The sequence below is a fragment of the Gopherus flavomarginatus genome, chromosome 3, assembly GCF_025201925.1.
Source record: "Gopherus flavomarginatus isolate rGopFla2 chromosome 3, rGopFla2.mat.asm, whole genome shotgun sequence".
In the NCBI taxonomy this organism is placed as follows: Eukaryota; Metazoa; Chordata; order Testudines; family Testudinidae; genus Gopherus; species Gopherus flavomarginatus.
The window spans coordinates 254709753-254730335 of NC_066619.1; the positions used below are offsets into that span (position 1 = coordinate 254709753).

At 43.4% G+C, this 20583-nt stretch overlaps 2 protein-coding genes across 12 annotated transcripts in view; one reads left to right on the forward strand and one right to left on the reverse strand.

Annotated features, from left to right (window-relative positions):
* Positions 1-9364, forward strand: part of FAM184B (family with sequence similarity 184 member B) — a 122951-nt gene extending 113587 nt beyond the window's left edge. For 5 of the 7 annotated variants that reach the window (XM_050947443.1, XM_050947448.1, XM_050947447.1 and 2 more), the window contains 5 exons: positions 3185-3331; positions 5984-6101; positions 6665-6769; positions 7916-8118; positions 8527-9364. In XM_050947443.1, the coding sequence (XP_050803400.1) occupies positions 3185-3331; positions 5984-6101; positions 6665-6769; positions 7916-8118; positions 8527-8617 (664 nt within the window). In that variant the 3' untranslated portion in view covers positions 8618-9364. Of the gene's footprint in view, positions 1-3184; positions 3332-5983; positions 6102-6664; positions 6770-7305; positions 7880-7915; positions 8119-8526 lie in introns of those variants that run through there. The other 2 variants (XM_050947444.1, XM_050947445.1) reach the window with 2 other exon arrangements.
* Positions 1-19884, reverse strand: part of MED28 (mediator complex subunit 28) — a 76796-nt gene extending 56912 nt beyond the window's left edge. Inside the window, exons 1-6 of one of the 5 annotated variants that reach the window (XM_050948095.1) lie at positions 19686-19884; positions 18958-19024; positions 17010-17122; positions 12032-12097; positions 5425-5558; positions 3158-3320 (exon numbers count right to left, since the gene is read on the reverse strand). In XM_050948095.1, coding sequence (XP_050804052.1) covers positions 3290-3320; positions 5425-5558; positions 12032-12097; positions 17010-17122; positions 18958-19024; positions 19686-19847 — 573 coding nt within the window. In that variant the 5' untranslated portion in view covers positions 19848-19884 and the 3' untranslated portion in view covers positions 3158-3289. Of the gene's footprint in view, positions 1-3157; positions 3321-5424; positions 5559-9464; positions 9596-12022; positions 12098-15515; positions 16226-17009; positions 17123-18957; positions 19025-19685 lie in introns of those variants that run through there. The other 4 variants (XM_050948099.1, XM_050948098.1, XR_007773587.1 and 1 more) reach the window with 4 other exon arrangements.
* Positions 19885-20583: the final 699 nt, after the last annotated feature.

Below are 20583 nucleotides of genomic sequence, written 5' to 3' on the forward strand. Positions count from 1 at the left end.
TCCCACAGGGTTAAAAACCAATCTCTGCTCCTCAGCTAGTAACCAGCCAAGTGTTTAGACATCTCAGGGATTGCTTCTGAATGATACTTGCAGTGATCAGTTATGATTGAGAGGTCCAGGACTGCCCTGGGGAGGGGATATAACAGTAACTATTGGCATTGTGCCTGTAGAGGTCAGGAGCAGACAATATGCCTCCTGGCCAGAGGGAGGAGCACACACACTGGTGAAGATGGCAACGCTGCATGATTGGAAAATGTGTAGAGTGTGTTCCCTAAACATTGCCATAAGCTAGTGTGCACGGGCAACAGAGCACAGGATCATGGCCCAGAGGTGTCCCACTGGGGCACTGGATACTGCTGCAGTGCTTGCAGTCTCACTCTCTTTGCACACAAGGGCTGCAGGCTATCTCCTGCTCTAGACCATAAGGGTACCCTGGGCTGGTGCAGCCGTTGTTTGTTTGGCTCATAGTTTGTAAAGTGTTTTGGATGCTTTGGGATCTTTGGAGGAAGAACATCACTCAACATTGCTAGTGTTGTAATGAAAATGAGGAGAGAGTGGGGGATCCAGAGTCACATTTTCAGAAAGCTTCTCCACTGGTATAGAATGCTTGTCCATAATTACTCAATTTGTATGACAGTTGGGCACCAGCCACTGGACAGACCCTTTAAAAATCTGGCTAGGATAGTCTAGAAAGAGAACTCAAGGAACACATTGAGAAACTCATTACCTTCAGGAGTGCCTGAGTAACTCTGTTGGCTTTTACCAGTAAGTAACTAATTAATGAATGGGAATGAACTCCCCTCTTATACCATTTTGGAAGTTACTTGAAGGTGACTTTAAACTAAGTCAAGTATTAAAAAGAACTGGAGACTTTGCAACAAGACCAACAGAAAGAAATGCAAACCACAGAGTCTAATTTCAACAGCGCTTCCAGTTACCTTGGAGGTATTTAGAACCTGTGTTCATGAAGGAAATAAACCTTCACAAGCTGATAAGATGATGGGAAAAACGAACAACGACCTGAGGCTAAAAAAAGAGAAATGCTTAGGGAAACGCTTGAGGTGTAAAAATTATCAACAGCAAAACTATCTGGGTATTAGGCTAAGGGAAGTATATCAAGTGGTCTCATTACAGTAGCAGAATGCAAGGAGTAAGAGTGGATGACCCAAATGCTCATTGCTGGTCATAATACCAGTTATTTAATTTCAACCTCTTGCTAACTCATAGAATGGCTCAGACAAGCAATTGGTAGCATGGCATGAGGTACAATGCATGTGCTAGCAATCACAGGCATTCTGGATTTTCTTTTTGCAGATCACACATTCGAGGAGCTGGAATCTGAAGCCCTTGTTTGGGACAATAGTAATAATATTTTAAAATTTAAGGTGCCGTATGTTCATGTAAATTTGATACTATTCCTTTCAGGGCATTGACTCTCCCTTCTTTAAGTTGTTTTTCAGTTAGAAGCTCTGACTGATGACTATTGTAGTCTGCAGTCATGTCTCTCATATGTTGGGGGTGGAAGCACAGAACAGGCCCACCACAAAGAGAATAGAGATTTGTATACACAAGGTTATTATAACTGCTGTTATTGAAAGTTTTAATGGCTAAGCAGCAGAGCAAATTCTCCTAGAATTGGGGTAATGAAATAAGCTTTTTTAGCTCACAGTTGTCACCAAGTGAGGGGCTGTGTGTGAGAGGATCAGATAAACATATGACAGTCTGTCCCGCTCAGCAGGATCATTTACAGCATTAGTGACATGTACAGTATTAGTCCCATAATCTTGATGTCAAACCAAGTGTAAAGTATTTCTCATGTGCTACCATGGTCAAATTAAATGAAGTATCAAAGAGCTTCAGCTTAAATTCCCAGATTCCCTCAAACAACTAAACATAAATACTGCTAACAAGGAATTCACATAATATATTACTGTCACTTTCAACCTCAAGATTGACTGTCCTTGGTGTTTCTCTGATGCTTCAAGCCAATTACAGTCAGAATGCCAACAGCATCATGTTGGCCAGGACCCCTTTGAACCCAAATGCAACTTGGACGAGGCTCAAATCCTGTAACCCCAAGGATCATTTGCCTCTTCTCAGAGCTGGTTGCATCCCCATTCCCTGGAGAGTCACGCAGTGGTGTCCAGCTTTAACTTCCAGTGAAAGCTCCTGTAGTCTTATCTATAGTTATGGGTTCCTTTAACTAATTACCCAACCCAAGGAGAGGATTTACACCTACTATAATCTGTGAGAGTTCAGCCTCAAGATTGACTACAGTAGAGAGGTTTTCAATAGAAGAGGGACCCCATGGTGCACCACATAGACTATACAGTGCTGTATCTGTAATAACTAGTTGGTTAATAAAAGTAAACAGCAACACGCACCCTGCAATCTGGTAAAGGAGAGAGAGGCCATACAGAATGCATAGTATTTGCATTATCCACACTGTGCCTTGCGAAAAACAAGAAATGTTAGTTGTTATCCTCACCACCAGTGGTTATGAATCTGGTGTCTCTCCCAAGGTACGAAGGCCAGCATACAACTTTTGTAAAGTGTTACACTGACACCCAGTGGGGTTCACACATTTCTCCCCCTTTTCTTTATTTGAACTTCCATACTCCACTAGTATTGGAGTGTCCTGTTTTTCATAGGCTAATTCATTAGTTCACTTTATACTCATTAACATTTATGTCACTTTATTACCATAGTAACAGGTGATTACCTTAAGGAACTCTCTTAACATTTCATCCCAGCTGCCAACAATCACCTTGTGATTTCTACTGATCTGTTGTTATCCAAACTCAACAGTTATTTTCAAAACATCAGCATATTTCACACAAACACAAGCTCAGCAAGTTATTACCTTACTTAACTGTATTATAAAGATAATTTAGCATAATTTATCCTAAGCTTAATATCTTACAAGCCTGAGGCCCATAGGCCCTGTGTTATAACATTAATTTATATATTTCACCTCAATATCCTAAATATTTCTGATATCTTTTATCCTTGGCTGAACTCCACAGGAGCCCCATCAGTGGGTGCTGTGCATGAACTGTGCTGCGTTAACCCCATCCCAAGCCTAAAAAAAATCAGAGCTCTTAATAGTCTTTACCCATCAGTAACTCACTAATGAATGTTAAAACACTTGAGACTTACATAACTTTTAATACCATTTTGACAGGCTACTGGAAGAAGACCTCAAAGTCAAGCACCACAGAGAACTGGATATCTTGAAACAAGAGCATCGTAAGGAAATCCAGAACATGATAGCTGATTTCAGCAGTGCTCAGGCCCATCTCCAAGCAAAGATTGTCTCCCTAGAAACCGAGTAAGTGATTTCAATAAGACACAGCTGCAGTAAGGATGTTTCACTATATCAGTGATAAGTATTAATTATTGTTAATTATAATTTTCATTACATATGGGTGGAATATTTTAAGTGTTGGAATAACAGTGTATTGTATAACTATTTCCCAGGCACTCAAACAAGGCACAACTATATTCTAATGAAGCATAGATATGCCTGCTTGTGCAAATCTATACAAACATAATATCAGCACCAGTAAATTACACCATGCACTCTTGCACTTATGCATCTCATCAGTCTTACTAACTTTAAAATAATTTACATCATGAGACGATCCCATTGGCCCTGATCCTGCAAACACTTACACACATGCTTAACTTAACTTCAGAGGAACTACATACATGGGTAAAGTTAAGCATGTGTGTAAGTATTTTTAAGATAGGGACCAAAGCAGGAATGACAGAGGATAAACCATGTAGTTGCTGAAGCTAGGTTAGTTCTAGATTAGATTCAGGGGACTAGGAGTTAGGAGACCTGGATTCTGTTCCTGGCTCTGGGTCAAGGTGCTCACACTCTGTGCCTCAGTTTTCCCATTTCACAAATATGGCAAATATCCCTTGGTAAAGTGCTTTGAGCTCTTTAGAGGAAGGTGCTCTGTAACTGCAAAGTGGCTATTAGATCATTATTAGTATTACCAATTTTGATTCATAAATGTTAAAAAGGCACCTCTGAAACAACAGACACTCCTGACATCAGTTAAAAAAGCAAAATAACTACTACTTAAACCCAGTGCTGAGCTGGAGCCAGTTCGCACCGGTTCATGTGACCCGGTTGTTAAATTTAGAAGTTGGTTTAGACCTGGTTGTTAAAGGGGTGGGCAATTGAGAGAAGAAAGTTTTTCTGTCATTACTCTGGCCCGCGGGACTGTCCTGTCCAGCCCGCCTGAGCTCCCGGCTGGGGAGGCTCCCCCAGCCCCTTTCCTGCCGTCTCCCCTCTCGCAGAGCCTCAGCATACCATACTGCCGGTGCCAGCGCTCTGGATCGCTCCTGGGCAGCTCTGCAGCTTCTGCCACTTTGAGCAGCATGATAAGGAGGTGGGGCTGTGAGTGCCAGTGAGTTGCGTGGCATCTATACACGATGCCCTGAGCAGCATGGTAAGGGGGCTGGGCCGGGGCTGGGAGGAGGGTTTGGATAAGGGGCAGGAAGTGGTTGGAGGGGACGAAGGTTCTGGGGAGCCGGTCAGGGGATGGAGAATGGGGGGGGGGAATTGGGTAGGCGTGGGAGTCCTGGGGGTCTGTCGGGGTGGTGGATGGGGTCAAGGCAGTCAGGGGACAGGGAACGGGGTGAGTTTGGTGGAGTTCTGGGGGGCAGTTAGGGTAAGAGTCTTGGGAGAGGGTGGCCAGGAGGCAAGGAGTGGGGAGTGTTGATGGGTTGCGGGTTCTGAGAGGGGCAGTTGGGGGCAGAACGTGGGTTGGGATCAGATGTAGGGGGGAAACAGGCTGTTTGGAAGGCACATGGGGCTTGTACTCACTGAGCGGTTCCTTACCGGTTCTTCGGCAGTGGATCCTTCACTTACTCCGAGTCTTCAGCGGCACTGAAGGACTCGCTGCCGACGTGCCGCCGAAGACCCGGAGCAAGTGAAGGACTCTCCGCCGAAGAACCGGTAGGGAACTGCCCAGTGAATACAAGCCCCACGTGCTGCCCACGTGGTAGGCCGGTTCCTAAGATTTTTGCAGCTCATCACTGCTTAAACCCACAACAGCCAATGAAACTCAATCCCCAACAAAAATCCCCACCTCCAGACACAAACTGACTCCATTACACCACTCTCTCTGCTAAAGCCTGACAAAAGTGAGGCACCTTTCAGCATGCTGTGAAGGTCAGCAGCTCTGGGCTGTTTCAGACAATGTGAAGAATTGGTTCCAAAGCTCAGAGTCCCTCCCAAAGACTGCTCCCAGCCCTCTCCCTTTTAAATCAAGTGCCTCCATCAATTAGGATGACCAGACAGCAAATGTGAAAAATCAGGACGGGGGTGGAGGGTAATAGGAGCCTATATAAGGAAAAACCCAAAAATCGGGACTGTCCCTATAAAATTGGGACACTTGATCACCCTACCACCAATCACAGCTGTGGTAGCATGGCACTGGGAAAGGGGCAGTCCAAGCCATTGATTCTGTTTTATCTGAGTGCTGAGGTATCCAACTCCAGCTGGAGAGGCTAGAGGCTTCCTTTCTCTTGACAATTTCCAGCTAAAACAAAAGAATGAATAAAATACATTCTCTATAGTATATTGCTTACTATCACCATTTGTAGCTTATATGAATTTAGGCCCAAATCCTGCCTGAGGAGTGGATACCACAGACCTCTGTTCGCTCCTGTGCAGAGTCCTACTGACAACATCAGCTAAATACACCTAGTGTACACGGTTGACTTCAGCTGAACTTTGCCCAGGAGCGGAGGGGGGAGCACATTCGTGTTTAATGTGTGCTTTCTTCACCACATCCCTCTTTTTAAAAAAATACAGTTTTGTCAGGGGAGCCCTGAATATTTTCCTGGATTTCAGGGATGGGGTTTATGATGGGTCAAAGAGAGAAACCTGGTCTAAACTCTTAGGCCTTGAAAGAGATTGTTTCCTGATCTGGATGAAAGTGTTTGCATTTTTTACTTGACACAGACTTAAAGAATTAGAAGAGAAACCAAGAAAACGCGAGTCCAGGCCAGAAGATATGCACCTTATAGGCTGCTTGCAAAGTAAATTAAGTGAGAGAGAAGAAATTATCAAACAACTGACGGTGAGCGTTCCTTAGTGGACATATACTGTATAATGTGCGTGCTGTCACTGAAGTCAATGGCAAAACTTCCATTGATTGCTATGGTACAGGATCAAGTTCTTAATTAATCCAACTGGTATATTAGCAGAGTATTAATGATAAACCTACGGTGTCAGGCTCATACACTATTCTAAGTACACTCCTGCCCCTTTCCATAGCAGCTTTTCAGTGGAATGAGACCACTTATTTGACTTGCCAAGACTGAGACATTCATTAGAAGTAACAAGAGATGGGAAAACATTCCATTTCCTAAATGTAAACCCCCATGCTGTTAACGTGTGACAGAGTGAATCTGCTTAAAAGTATTGCAAAAAGCCTTTCCATCTTTTAATAGAGTCTTTTCAATTGCCAAGGCCCAGGGCTTAGGTCCAGTTCATAATTAACAATTTCAGATTATATTGAAAGGCCCCATCTGCTAGTCATTTCACACAACTCGTCAGGTTCTTGCTCGCTTACTGCTCTGGGCCATTCCGAACATTGTGTGCTTACAGATCAAGGACACACATGGTTTTATTTCCCTTCAGGAGGGAAGAAAATTTCAGCATTTGCTTTTACCCAGCACTGAATCTCACCGGAATAGATCCTTTTCTTTCAACCCTAATCCTGGATGCATAACTCCTTCCATGAAGGTAAGACAAACAGTTCAAGTACAATAGCAAATCATGTTGTGTTGTTAGTATTTGAACATTTACAGGTGCTCAGATTCCCTGGGGAGGAACGTACAATAAGTAGATGGATAGAGATTAATTTGTATTCTTCAGTACTTCAGCTAGTTCATTCCTAATATCTCAGACACTAAACTGCTGCTTTTCAGTAGAAGTATAATATGCCATAATGTAAACTGACCTAGAACCAGGTGATGAAGATCATGTAAATTCAAAATAAGTATTCATGTAGATGTGAGACAGTCTGCTTAGAGATAAGAGCTGGATCGTGTGCTGGGATAAGGGCTATTTCTTGCATATCCCTATGAACTGGCCACTCTACCCCACTTAGAGTGAACAAGTAGGTTAGCCGCTGAATCAATGGCTGTGCAGAATCTGCTCTTCTCTGCTCAGCCTTCACCAGCTCTTCCATACAGTACTCACTCTACTGACATTTTGGTGCAGGAGAAAGGGAAGCCCAGTGGCTAAGAACACTAACTCAACACGCTGTTCAATCCAAGGGTCTGTATGGCAGCTACTGTAGCTCTGGAGCAGGAGTGACTGCACATGTGTGGCGGCAGTATAGCCAGTACGGAAGGATTGCCACCAGTGGGTCTAATGAAAACAAGTGTATGTCAATATCAAACAGTGAGTGTACTTGTTGTTAAAGCCACTTACCCCCACCTCCCTGCCAGAACTAGTGTCAACAGATCTGGGGATCTATGTGAAGCTAGCAGGGTTGTGGCACTCTAGCAATATTAAAATCAAGTGACCTAACTGCTTGGGGTGGACACCACTGATCCCTGGGCCCCTGCAGCCTGTTCTAACTGAGCCTACAGGAGAGGTGTTAATTTAAATGTTATAGCCAGTGTTTTCAAAAGTAGCTAATAATTTGGGTAGCCTTCATTTTTGGGTGCCCAATATGAGACAGATTACCCGTAATAATCCAGATTACCCATAATAATCACTGAAATCCATGGAATTGGCACAGGGATGAATTTGGCCCATACTGTTTTGAAATTAGCATATGTAGTGTTTATAGTACCAGCCATGTGTAAGAATGTGTGCATTATATACATTTCTGTTCCCACAATAAAAGCATTATATACATTTCTGTTCCCACAATAAAAGCAGAAGAAACTGAACGAGGTGCCAAACCGTGTTGTTAGTGTTCCGAATTTAGCCTCCTACGCAAAGAACTTTTTGAGGAGTGACTTGAGATCAAAGAGAAATGCCCCTCTGCTAACGAAATCGACAAGCTTAGACCAGAGTGCTGGCTGCATCAGGGCCAGCTATCAATCAGCACAGTCCTCAGACAGTAACCATGCCACAAGGTAAATGTGCACTTTGTAGAAATTTGGTTATGAATTAATTAGTATTTAGCATTTTTCAAGCACCAAGACAGTGCTAGTTACCTTTATTAAAAAAAAAAAAAAAAAAAAAGGCTACAGGTCCAGATGCTCCAAAATGCTGCACACAGAGCTCACTGCAGGATCTGGACCATTGTCTCTGCCTGGAAGAGCTTGCAATTGAAACTCAACATGGCACAAGTGATACTGGTGAGGTTTGCATCTGGCCTCTTCCAGCTCACATGGGCCTAGCTCCATCCATTCCATGGTGTCTAGTAGTTCAAGTATTTTTTATTTCCAGAAGAATTTGAGCAACGAAGTAGTTCTTCAAAAAAAAAAATTCTAAGTTTTACTAAACACTCAAGTAATGGTAGTATTTGTGTCTTTGCACAGGACACAAGGCAATGAAGCACCCATAACCAAAGATGACCAGAAACAAGACCCTCGGCATCAGGAATGGTTTACTAAATATTTTTCATTCTAAAACAAATTATTTCCAGAGTACCCAGAAAGATGACCTCAGATAATTTCTCACACATGTGAAATGTTTAATCAGGGTACTGACTGAGAAAAAAAAAAATTGAGCTGCACACAGCTGACTAGGAATCTAAGTGTTCTTGGCATCACGGTACTATGGGATTAGAGTGTGGGTGCCTTAGAGATATATATGATTATTGTAAAAACGAAGGCAGGTTAGGTGAAAATTATGGGTATGTTGTCATCTCAATAGCCAGACGTTGCACAGAAAGAGTCCTTCATATCAAGATAGGAACCGTTTCACAGTTATGCAGGCAGAGTGCTGAACTTGTTCCCCAGTGACTCCTGTCCGGCTCTCTTTTAAGAAAACACCTTAACTTTATTTTGTGCATGTTTTAGTATAAATCATGTGATTTCATATTTATTACATCCCATGCTTTCTTTTCCCTTTTTTTCCTGTTTAATATTCAAGTAAAATAAATGGAAGGGAATTACTTTTAGAGGGTGTTTGTTCAGTCTGGTAGTTTTAAATTTGTTGTATAGTGTACAGTGTACTGACAGACAATGTCAGCAGGATGCTTTAGAATTATTAATATTATTAGAATTGGGAAGTATCCTTTGTGCAGTTGTATAGACAGCTCATTACAAGATACTATTCTTGTTGTTCTCATTAAACATATTTAAGGATCAGTCTGGGAAATTCAGGATAAAATTCAATTATGCCTATTAATAAAATATTTGCTTACAGATCAATGTTTTACACTTTAATTCATTATGCAGAATTTTGAACCAGACTGGGTACAAGTCATAAAGTTTCAAGTTTATGAAAGATGGGTATTCAGTATATGCCATCCATGTATCTCTTCAATATGTCTACCTCTGGTATGTATGCACCAGGTACATCAATCCATTGGGAGGACCAAATCATTCACATCTTACACTGTTTTCTTAAGTGGGTCATTCTTGGTTCCAATTGCTCATCATTCTGAGGGAAGATTTGCATAAAGAAATGTGCATTTTACAGTAAATCACCTCCCTGAAGCTGGCATAGCTGTATCTCACCCTGATCTTGGACAGCAAGGAGGTCCACATCTGAGAGCCTACTACTGAAACACCAACCAGCCTCCAGGCCTACGGCTCTGTTAGCCTTTTGTTCTTTGGAAACAAGTAGTTTGGTTTCAAAAGGGACTCAAGACGACAATTTAGTTTCAGGACAGAATATTTGGTAACAAAAGGAGGAAATTACAGAAGGGCTATTTACTCTGTTCTGTGTTTGTACAACAGCTAGTACCGTAGGGTCCGGGTCCTTGACTAGGGTTCCTTCAAGTTAAGAAAATGGCGTGCACGAAACAAGACTGAGAAGTATCTGTCTCTGACAGTGATAACTCAAATTATACCATTTTTCATGACTATATATTTCATATAGATTCTATTGTCCTACGACTGAACTGAAGGACTTAATAGGTGTGGTTCTGATTTAAGTAAAACTACATTAATTGTTCATAATGAACAATTAGATACATTTTGCTTGTTTATGAACAATATGCAAGATGTTATTCTCAGCTATCCATTTATTAATTCTAACTCCCTGCTAGGATGCAGGATTTGTTGTGTCTAAGCCATCCAGGATTGTTCAATATCCAGCCTCTTTTTGAAATCCTCCAGCGAAGGAAGGTCCACAACCTCCCTAGGCAGTCTGTTCTTTTTGTCCTACTGTTCTTACAGTTAGGAAGTTTTTCCTGAGATTTAATCTAAAACTTCAATGCTGCAGTTTGAACCCACTGCCTCCTGTCTTGGCCTCTGTAGCAAGAGAGAACAATGAGAGAACACACAAGGGGGCATAAATTATATGATTTAGGATGGCAATTCAAAATGCAGTAGCCTGAAACCACAATTATATAATAATGAAAAAACTGAAGTATATTAGAAGCCAGAGCAATTTACTCTTTCAAGGAATGTAGTTTAAACATGGTCATTAGGAAAGGTAAAAGGTAGGCTAGATTAGTGTGAATGATATTACATGTTTTATGGGATTGGATGTGGAATAAAGGGACTTTCATCTGTAGGTTGTAAATTTGAATCAATCCCAGGTTAATGGTGATGGAAATTTATTACTTTAGGATGAAGACTGGGTGACTTATGTGAAATGAATTGATGATCTTAGTCCAGGTCCTAGTGTGCAGTTGTCCATCACACAAAAATCACCACCACTAATGACATTAACTGACAACTGTGTTAGCAGGGAGTTTGACTGACTAAGCCAGGGACGGAATGCTCCTCTCATGATTAGAGAGGATTCCTCCAAAACAGAAGAACGGCAGATTGCTGGAAAGATTTGTGAGAGAGCTAGTATTTCCTCTGAATATATGGAAAATGTAGGTGTCCAGCATTAACAAATCAGCACCGAAGAGCACTTAAACAAACAAAACACATACCACTCTCTAAAAACTAAAATGGAAGTGTAGAATGCAAATCTGTACTAATCACAGAACTGTAAGGGACCTCAAGAGGTCATCTAGTCCAGTCCCCTGCACTCAAAGCATGACTAAGTATTATCTAGACCATCCCTGACACGTGTTTGTCCAACCGGCTCTTAAGAATCCCCAATTATGGAGATTCCACAACCTCCCTAGGCAATTTATGCCAGTGCTTAACCATCCTGACAGTTAGGAAGTTTTTCCTCATGTCCAACCTAAACCTCCCTTGCTGCAATTTAAGCCCATTGCTTCTTGTCCTATCCTCAGAGGTTAAGAACAACAATTTTCCCCCCTCCTCCTTGTAACAACCTTTTATGATGTTACATGTCCCGTCTCAGTCTTCTCTTCTCCAGACTAAACAAACCCAATTTTTTCAATCTTTCCTCAAAGGTCATGTTTTCTAGACCTTTAATCATTTTTGTTGCTCTTCTCTGGACTTTCTCCAATTCGTCCACATCTAAAATGTGGCGCCCAAAACTGGACACAATACTCCAGCTGAAGTCTAGTTAGCACAGAGTAAAGCGGAAGAATTACTTCTCGTGCCTTGCTTGCAATACTCCTGCTAATACATCCCAGAATTATGGTTTTTTTTTTTTTTTTTTTTTTGCAACAGTGTTACACTGTTGACTCATTTACCTTGTGATCAACTATGAGCCGCAGATAATTGTGAATATTCTACGTTCATGTTATGCTGGGTACCCAGGGCAGTGAGGCACCTTGCTACCAACTGCCCTTAGTGTGAGCAAGCCTTGTTTCTGCCTGCCATGGGTCAGCTCCCCAACTCCACTGGCCACAGGCAACAGATGCACTCCCCTCCCAGGATATTAGCCAGACTTGGGGAGGGAAGAAATCTTTTTCTACTGGACCTAAAGAAGACCACTGTGTAAGCTTGAAAGCCTGTCTCTTTCCCCAGTTGGTCCAATAAAAGACATTACCTCACCCACCTTGTTTCTCCATGCTCCTATATTCATTCCAGCTATCACAAAGCAGAAATACCCAATTTTGAAAGGCTGTAAAATGAAAAAAACAATTTACATTTCCATAACATGCAAGTTAATTGTTGAACTGGTTACTTTAATACTCTAACCCAGGGGTGGGCAAACTACAGCCCGTGGGCCGTTTTAGGCCTGTCAGCCATTTTAATCTGGCTCTCGGGTTCTCGCTGGGGAGTGGAGTCTGGGGTCCCCGCTCTAGCTGGGGAGCAGGGGCAGGGACTGTTCCACGCAGCACCCAGAAGCAGCAGCATGGCTCCCCTACGGCTCTGACACGTAGGAGCAGCTGTGGGCTTCACTCCGCACACTGCCCCCGCCCTAAGAACCATAGCTAATGGGAGCTGCAGGAACGGTGCCTGTGGAGGGGACAGCACGCAGAGCTGCCTTACTGTGCTTCTGCCCAGGAGCCGGAGAAGGGACATGCTGCTGATCCCGGGAGCCGCTTGAGGTAAGTACTGCCTGGAGCCTGCACCCCTGAGCCTCTCCTTGTGCCCCAAACCCTTACCCCAGCCTTGATCCTCCTCCTGCCCTCCAAACCCCTCAATCTCAGCCCAGAGCACCCTCCTGCACCTTAAACTCCTCATCCCCTGCCCCCCCCCCAGAGCCCACATCCTCAGTCGGAGCCTGCGCCCCACCGCTCTAACTCATTTCTCGCCCCACCCTGGAGCCCACACCTCCTCCCACAACCCAACACCAATTTCATGAGCATTCATGCCCAGCCTTACAATTTCTATTCCCAGATGCGGCCCTTGAACCAAAAAGTTTGCCCACCCCTACTCCAACCCTACAACAGTCTCCACTATGAGTTACTCATACTCTAGCCACCAATCACCTGGCTGCTTTAGTATACTTAAAGCTATGACTTATTAGGATTCTACATCAACTTTTGCTGGAAACAGACAGTCTACTGCTCTGTCTGGAAAGATTTTTTAAAATTTCTACATTTTTTCACCTTATAGCATGTACCATCTGGCGTCAATTAAATAAGAGGTTTCTGCACCCTCACATCATACACTTTATATATAACTTCCTTTAAGATTTGCTGAGGTCTGTTAATCAGTGTATTTGAAACTTCTCACCTTCAAATCTTTCTTTATAACATCATAAATCAGGCCAAGTTGTACTTCAATTAGTTTAATCAAATTGGTAGTATACATAAGAGATCCTACAATTATTTTCCTTCTGGTACAGTGGTCCCATTTTTACAAGGTTGCCTTTCCAGATAGATCATCCCATAGTGCTCTCTATTCTTGATTTAAAGGGTGACCATTGCTCTGCAGTTTTATAAGTAGTCCCTTTCCTAGTTTAGTGTGTAATTTGTGGTGCCAATATTACCAAATATTTTAAATTTCTGGCTATCCAATATTCAGAAGTCATAGCAACCATCTTTCATAAGATGACATTCTATTAAAGTTAAAACATAGTTCATATGGTGCTTTCCTTCAGTACAGCTCAAAGCGCTTTACAAAGGTGGTCAGCATTACCCCCATTTTACTGAGGGGGAAACTACCGAACTTCAGGATTTTCTAAAGGAAAATGTAGACTAGGCCTGTCCACATGGCAGAGTGTGAAAACAACAGTAGCAAACAAATCTGCCAGAAACATTGAGTGAATAAGGCTTAGTTTTCCACAAGAAACCCTTCAGAAAATCTATAGACAGTACAAAAAGCTTTTTGTCTAGTAAGAGACATTTAGTACAGCATCCAAGAGTAAATTGACCACCTGTGACAAAAAAATGATTGCAATACCAGATCATGTGTCAAAAGCTTGCTATCATTTAAAAACCTACAGCAGAGGTCTCTCCCAAAGCCACAGTCTTGGCAGCATATGCTGCTGCCCAATGCTGCAAGGCCATAATTGGGGGTTTTAATAAGACAACTATTGTTTGTACTTACAATACATAGCTACTAGTATTATGAGTAGAGCAACATATCTGGTAGTTGAGTAGGTGGGAACTGGGTGGAGGGTTTGGGACTGAAGAATCAATATTTTAGGATGATTCTGCTAAAATGATCAGCAATGAAAGAGCTACTAATTAATAAATTGCAGCAGTAGTGCATGTATTGAGAGATGTAAGAGCAAAATGAGCTTTTTAAAGTGAAAAAAATCCTTTCAAAATCTGAGTCCAATGGACAAGTAGAAGCCTTATGAGGAATAGCAGTAAAACCACTCACACATCCCACAAAGGACAGACATTATTTACTTAGATTTTTATCACCCATTTTCAGGTAGATGAAAGCCTTTTTCCACTCAGGGAGTTCCCTCTCTCATTTCACAGGGACAGACAAAAATAGACATAGTAGTTAAGTGTGATGTACATGCCTAGACAGACTAGGCTGAGTTAATTTAAAAAGCAACCATCATGTAACTCAATCCTATACTTGCAGGAATCAATGGGAGTTTGTTACTGACTTACTTTGTGGCAGCCTATTTCTCACCTTGTTTGAAAATAGGTAGCAGTCCCTACAGGAAAATGGGAAACTTCAAGTACTGTCTAAGTAAAGCATATGGCTTCCTTAAGTCAGTGGTTTGAAGAGAGGACTTGAAAGAACATTTAGCTCCAGAAGTTGGGAGTTGCTTCTCCTGCGTTGCAGCTTCTCTCCACTTATGGCACAGTGAAGTTAATTTAAACCTACTCTCTAAAGGGAGTTTGAGTTTACATTCTCTCCTGCAGCAATGCTCTGAGAGCACAATGGCAAGCATAGAGCAGACAAGCTGTCTGATTCCCTCACTTACAACATCTCAGCTAATTAGCCAATAGTAAACAATCAGGCAGTACTTCTCCACTGGCTTTTCATATCAGCTGCAGGAGCCTGAAATTGATAACACTCAATTTCTAGCTACTTCAGCTAAATCTGCTTTGATGAGGAAAGCCAACAACATTCTCCCAAGGTGCCAAACCTTTAAACTGAGTGGGTACAGTTTCAGGAGGAAAAGGCGGCACCATACATTTCATAGAATATCAGGGTTGGAAGGGACCTCAGGAGGTCATCTAGTCCAACCTCCTGCTCAAAGCAGGACCAATCCCCAGACAGATTTTTGCCCCAGATCCTTAAATAGCCCCCTCAAGGACTGAACTCACAACTCTGGGTTTAGTGGGCCAATGCTCAAACCACTGAGCTATCCCTCCCCCCCACCTACTCTTCCCATGGCCTGTTTGTAGAAACAGGCCATGGGAAGGGTAGAAAACGCCAGGCATTATGCTTAGATGGAAGATGACTGGTAAATATTAAATGACTGGTAAATATTAACCACATCTCCAACCCTTTCCAACAGGAAGCTCTCCTACAAGTTTTTAAAAGCAGCAGATGCCAGAGCATTTTCCCCACTAGCACCAACATCCCATAGCTCCTTCTGGCCATGTCTACACTAGGAAAAGAGATGCATTTTTTAAACAAGTACCTATGCCATAGATAGCAGCAGAGCTCAACAGAAATTCCTTGCTTTGATTTATTTGACCAATCAGTTTCAGCTATAAGAAGTCTGCACTATTTCTTCAGAATCATAGGATGCTACATGATTAGAAACACTCACAATTAAAACTGTATATAAGGCTACACTTGAGATGAACAAATAAACTCTGCAAGTACTTCTGTATCATTAGTGCCTTAACTGGACTTTAGCTACATTAGGACTGCTCTGTCAGTTTCCCAAGTAATAGGACGGATTTTTAGCATATTCTATGCAAATGTATTCTGACTACAATACAAGACATACATGAGCATTTGTTCAGTTTGAATGTAAAAACAATACATACTTTGATAAAAATTAAACTACAGATTCTGCCCCATTTATGTTATGCTTAGTTGTGTCCCATTGTCGTAGTATAAAACACTATTTATTTTTATATTACAAATTACATCACATATTATACAAGGTAGAAAGATCAATATAATATTTCACTTTAAGTTAAAATACTAAAGATCTAAATTCAAATATCTATCTTAATCATGTTTGCTTCATGGGTGCAGGAATATTTGCAGAAGCCTGTTCTAGATAAGCTAACGGTCCTTGAGGCATTTCTGCAGGTTTTTTGTGTTGTACATTCATGTCTTCTAGAACCTGCTGCCAGTGACGCAGTTTACCCAAATGCTTCTGAATTAGTGCTTCTTTCCTCTGCAATTCATTTTTCAATTCTGAAACATCCTGCAGTTGATAGACATCTTGAATTAGTAAATGACTTATTTTTACTGTAAAAAGACTACATTGTAAACTAATTGTAACTATTACAGTGCCTATGAAACAACGGATAATTCTCAGAGTGAAAACATCTTACTACGAGAAGTGGCTGAACTGGAGATAGAATAATTTGGCTACTCCCTTCCATGATATACATTCTAGTTGAGTGTACCAGGTCTCTGTTTCAATGTCCCTCATGTAATTCAAAAAAGTTTGCCCTCTGCACATCCAACTTTGACTAACTGGTCTGTTCCCTCAAAGGAGCGTATCTATATTCAAATTTTCTTACGTGCTGTAAAGAGCTACTGAGAGCGATCCAGGTGAGCTCTACAAACTTAGTGACAGGGCAACAAGCTAAATAAACTCAACCATTGTTTGTTCTGTACTGCATTTCACCTATTTGTACCTTTAGATTCTAGGATCTTCAGGAAAGAGACCCACTTGTTTGCACCTCACAGTTCTAGTAAAGCGCTACACACATTTATGTAACTATATAAATAATAATTGGAGGACAGTTAGGAAAACTAGCATAAATAGGAATAATTTTAAAAATCCACTGTGCTTGCAGATAGAGAAAGAAGAGAAATGTTCCACTGAACAAAAACTACATGTCTTGATCAAATATAGTTCTTGTCTCAGATTCTCTGTAGTATCATGGAACAAAAGAAATACATCTTTAGTCTTAAAGGAAAGGAACCAATTAAAGTTGTCACAGGTAAAGTTAGTAGATAAAAAGATGATAATCTCCTACCTCTTTAATAACTAACTCTGGTTTCTGGACAGACAGATGTAATCTTTTTTGTAGGAAAAAACATTCAGTTTGTCTCGCAACATCCAGAAATTTCTGGATACATTGATCAACACCTAAAATACAGAAATATAACAAGATTTGAAAGATAAAGCAATCAAAGACCAGATTAGTTTAACAACATCCATAGAAGGAAATCAGTTAATGTACATTAGCCTCTTAGTCTACGTAGCCAGTGTTCAATATTTAAAAATTAATCTACAGCTTTTTCCAGAAGACATTTGAGAAAGTAAATCCAAAAACTTGATTGTACACTTTTGTATTTTTAGTGGCCTGTATTTATAAAATCTGAAGTCCCTAAATAATGGAAAGTAAATTGACTAAACATATCTATAGACTATCCCCCCACAGACTTTTACTTCCGCAAGTTCTAAATGGCATGCCTCTTTTAGAATAGTAACCATGTTAAAATCAATTTTCTGTAAGATGTGGAAAAGAATATGGTCACTTCCAGTTTCACTGCAAAAGTTAATTAAAATTTTTCTAATGACAAAGGGACTCAAAACCCAAGTATACAAATAAACACAAAGTCACTTCTGTGGGTCTTGAATGCAAATACACCTCTATCTCGATATAACGCTGTCCTTGGGAGCCAAAAAATCTTACCGTGTTATAGGTGAAACCGTGTTATATTGAACTTGCTTTGATTCACCAGAGTGCACAGCCCTGCCCCCCCAGAGCACTGCTTTACCGCATTATATCCAATTTGTGTTATATCGAGGTAGTGGTGTACGTTAAGTAACATTTCAGTGTATTCCTGTGCATATTTATTAATGACTCTTATAAAATTTATTTAGTTATCCTGTGCAAGAGTTTCTTCATTCCAGCATAGTCCAAAAACAGTGTTCCCTCTAATTTTTCCCACTCACATGCAGAATGAATTTTGTTATATGCACCAATATGGAGGTGTCGTGCTGCACAAATGTGACACATAACCTCCATATTAGCGCACAGAACAAAATGTGGCAGGGGTGGGGTCAAGGGGATCAGAGTGTGCAAGGGTGAGGGCTCTGGCTGGGGGTGCAGGCTCTGGGGTGGGGCCAGAGATGAGGGGCTCAGGCATAGGGTTGGGGCAGGAATGAGCTGCGAAAATCTTAGGAACCGGTTCCCTACCGGTTCTTCGGCGGCAAGTTCTTCGCTCGCTCCGGGTCTTCGGCGGCACATCAGCGGAGGGTCCTTCAGTGCTGCTGAAGACCCAGAGCGAGTGAAGGACCCATCACCAAAGTGCCACCGAAGAACCGGTAGGGAACCGCCCGGTGAGTACAAGCCCCACGTGCCTGCGAAAACAGCCTATTTCCCCCCATCTGACCCTCACCCATGTCCTGCCCCCAACTGCCCCCCTCAGAACCCGTAACCCATCAACACCCCCCGCTCCTTGCCTCCCCCACTCTAATTGTTAACACTGGTTCAGCTCCATTGGGGTTAGCCACATTTGGATCTCTACTATAGAAAACACTTCGGTTTCTGATACCATGTTAAACACCTTGAACAGATTTTCAGAAGTGCCTAGGTGCCTCATTCTGAGAGTTACGTGTTTTTGAAAATCCCACTAGGCACATGAGTGCCTAAATACCTTTAAAAAGGCCGATCTTAATAGGGTTAGATGGCACAGTATTTAGAACAGTGGTGGCAGACACTGGGCTCTCTCCACTACTGCTTCCAAATTAGCATAGACCAGTGAAACTCAAAAGATATTAACAGTGGCAAAAATTTATTTATAGATTCCCTAGTGTAGGTAGGCCATATAGATGCACAGGTTCATGAGATTATGTGTAGTAAATTAAAAGGTTTATACTTTAAAAAATAGTACAGATAACTTAACAGTATCTTTTTAACAAACCCAACATGTCAACCCTGTTATAGCCCAACCAAAATACTGGCAGGCTCTTACCAGTTCTAATTTCTTCCTGATCTGTGCCATTCACATAATCCTGACTCACAAGTGAAGCAAAGCAAGCCTAGATGATTGGGAAGATAGAGATACTTGTTTTAAAGGGGAAACCGGGCACCTTATGCACATGTCACGCAAAGGACAGCAGCCACTCCTCAACAGCCCTTGGGAACGGCAAGAGTGGACCAGGGAGGTAGAACGTAAATGCACAACACTTCCTGCAGGTTCATTCCCACCAAACTCCTCAGCCCTGTATGGCTCCCCCAGCCTCTCTGCCTCTCCCACCCCCTCCAGGTCCCGAACCTCCCCCAGCCCCTCCCACCCCCACCGGGTCCCCGAATCTCCCCCAGCCCCTCTGCCCCTCCCACCCCCTCCGGGCCCCGAACCTCCCCCAGCCTCTCCCACCCCTCCAGGTCCCGAACCTCCCCCAGCCCCTCCCACCCCCTCCGGGCCCCGAACCTCCCCCACCCCCTCCCACCCCCACCGGGTCCCCGAATCTCCCCCAGCCCCTCCGGGCCGCGAACCTCCCCCAGCCCCTCCCACCCCCACCGGGTCCCCGAATCTCCCCCAGCCCCTCCGGGCCGCGAACCTCCCCCAGCCCCTCCCACCCCCACCGGGTCCCCGAATCTCCCCCAGCCCCTCCGGGCCGCGAACCTCCCCCAGCCCCTCCCACCCCCATCGGGTCCCCGAACCCCTCCAGCCCCCCCCAACCCTTAACCTCCCCCCACCTCAAAGGACGCTTCTAGCTCGTCCACCAGCGTGCTGTTGGGGTTGCGCGGTCCCGCGGAGGCCGGGAGGAGGCCGGCCTGGCCGGGGCCGCCAGGAGGGAGCGGAGGGGGAGGCGCTCCCGGCGGCTGGTTTGTAAACATCCCGCTCAGAGCCGCCGCCATGACACACCGCCCAAAGATCGCACTGCGCCTGCGCGGAAGGGCGAGAAGGTGGGGGGCGCCGCAGCGGGGAGGCGGTGCCGATGCCCGGGGCTCAGCGGAGGTGGGCGTGGCCTGCCCGGTAGCGAAGATCTCGCGCGTCCCGGGAAGCGGCCCGGAAGCGCGGGGCTGCGGCGGGGAGATGCTCTGACAAGGTTTGTGTCACTGCGTGGGGGCAGCCGCGCCCCCTCCCCACATTACTGGTCCTCGCCCCGCGCTGGACGGGGCAGCTGCTGGCCCAGGCAGCAACAAAGAACAAGCCTGGAGCCTGCAGGCTCTGCCTCAGCGCTTCCCTTCCGTGAGGCAACCAGAGCTTCAGTAGATCGTAGGGCTGCCCATCCTCCAGGGATTAACCTTTAATTAAAGCTGTCATGTGATGAACCGCCAGGAATGTATCCAGCCAAAGCTGGCGACCCTATTGCCTCGTCACCCAACAGGGGAACAAGTTTTCCCACTTTTCCTTCACTGACTCTGTCCTGGCACTCACATACACAACCCCTAGCCGGTCAGTTCTCCGCAGACTGAAGCTACAGCTTCTGTCCTTAAATGCCTCTGCTCTTTCTTAGTATCTATGATCGTAGTAGCCTTTTTCTCCTTATGCTACAGATAGTAGGAGCTATTTAAATTGGGTAAAAGATGCTTCATTTTTTTTCAATCTGGGCTGCCTTTTCACTGTCCATCATCAAAAAAAAAAATCTAA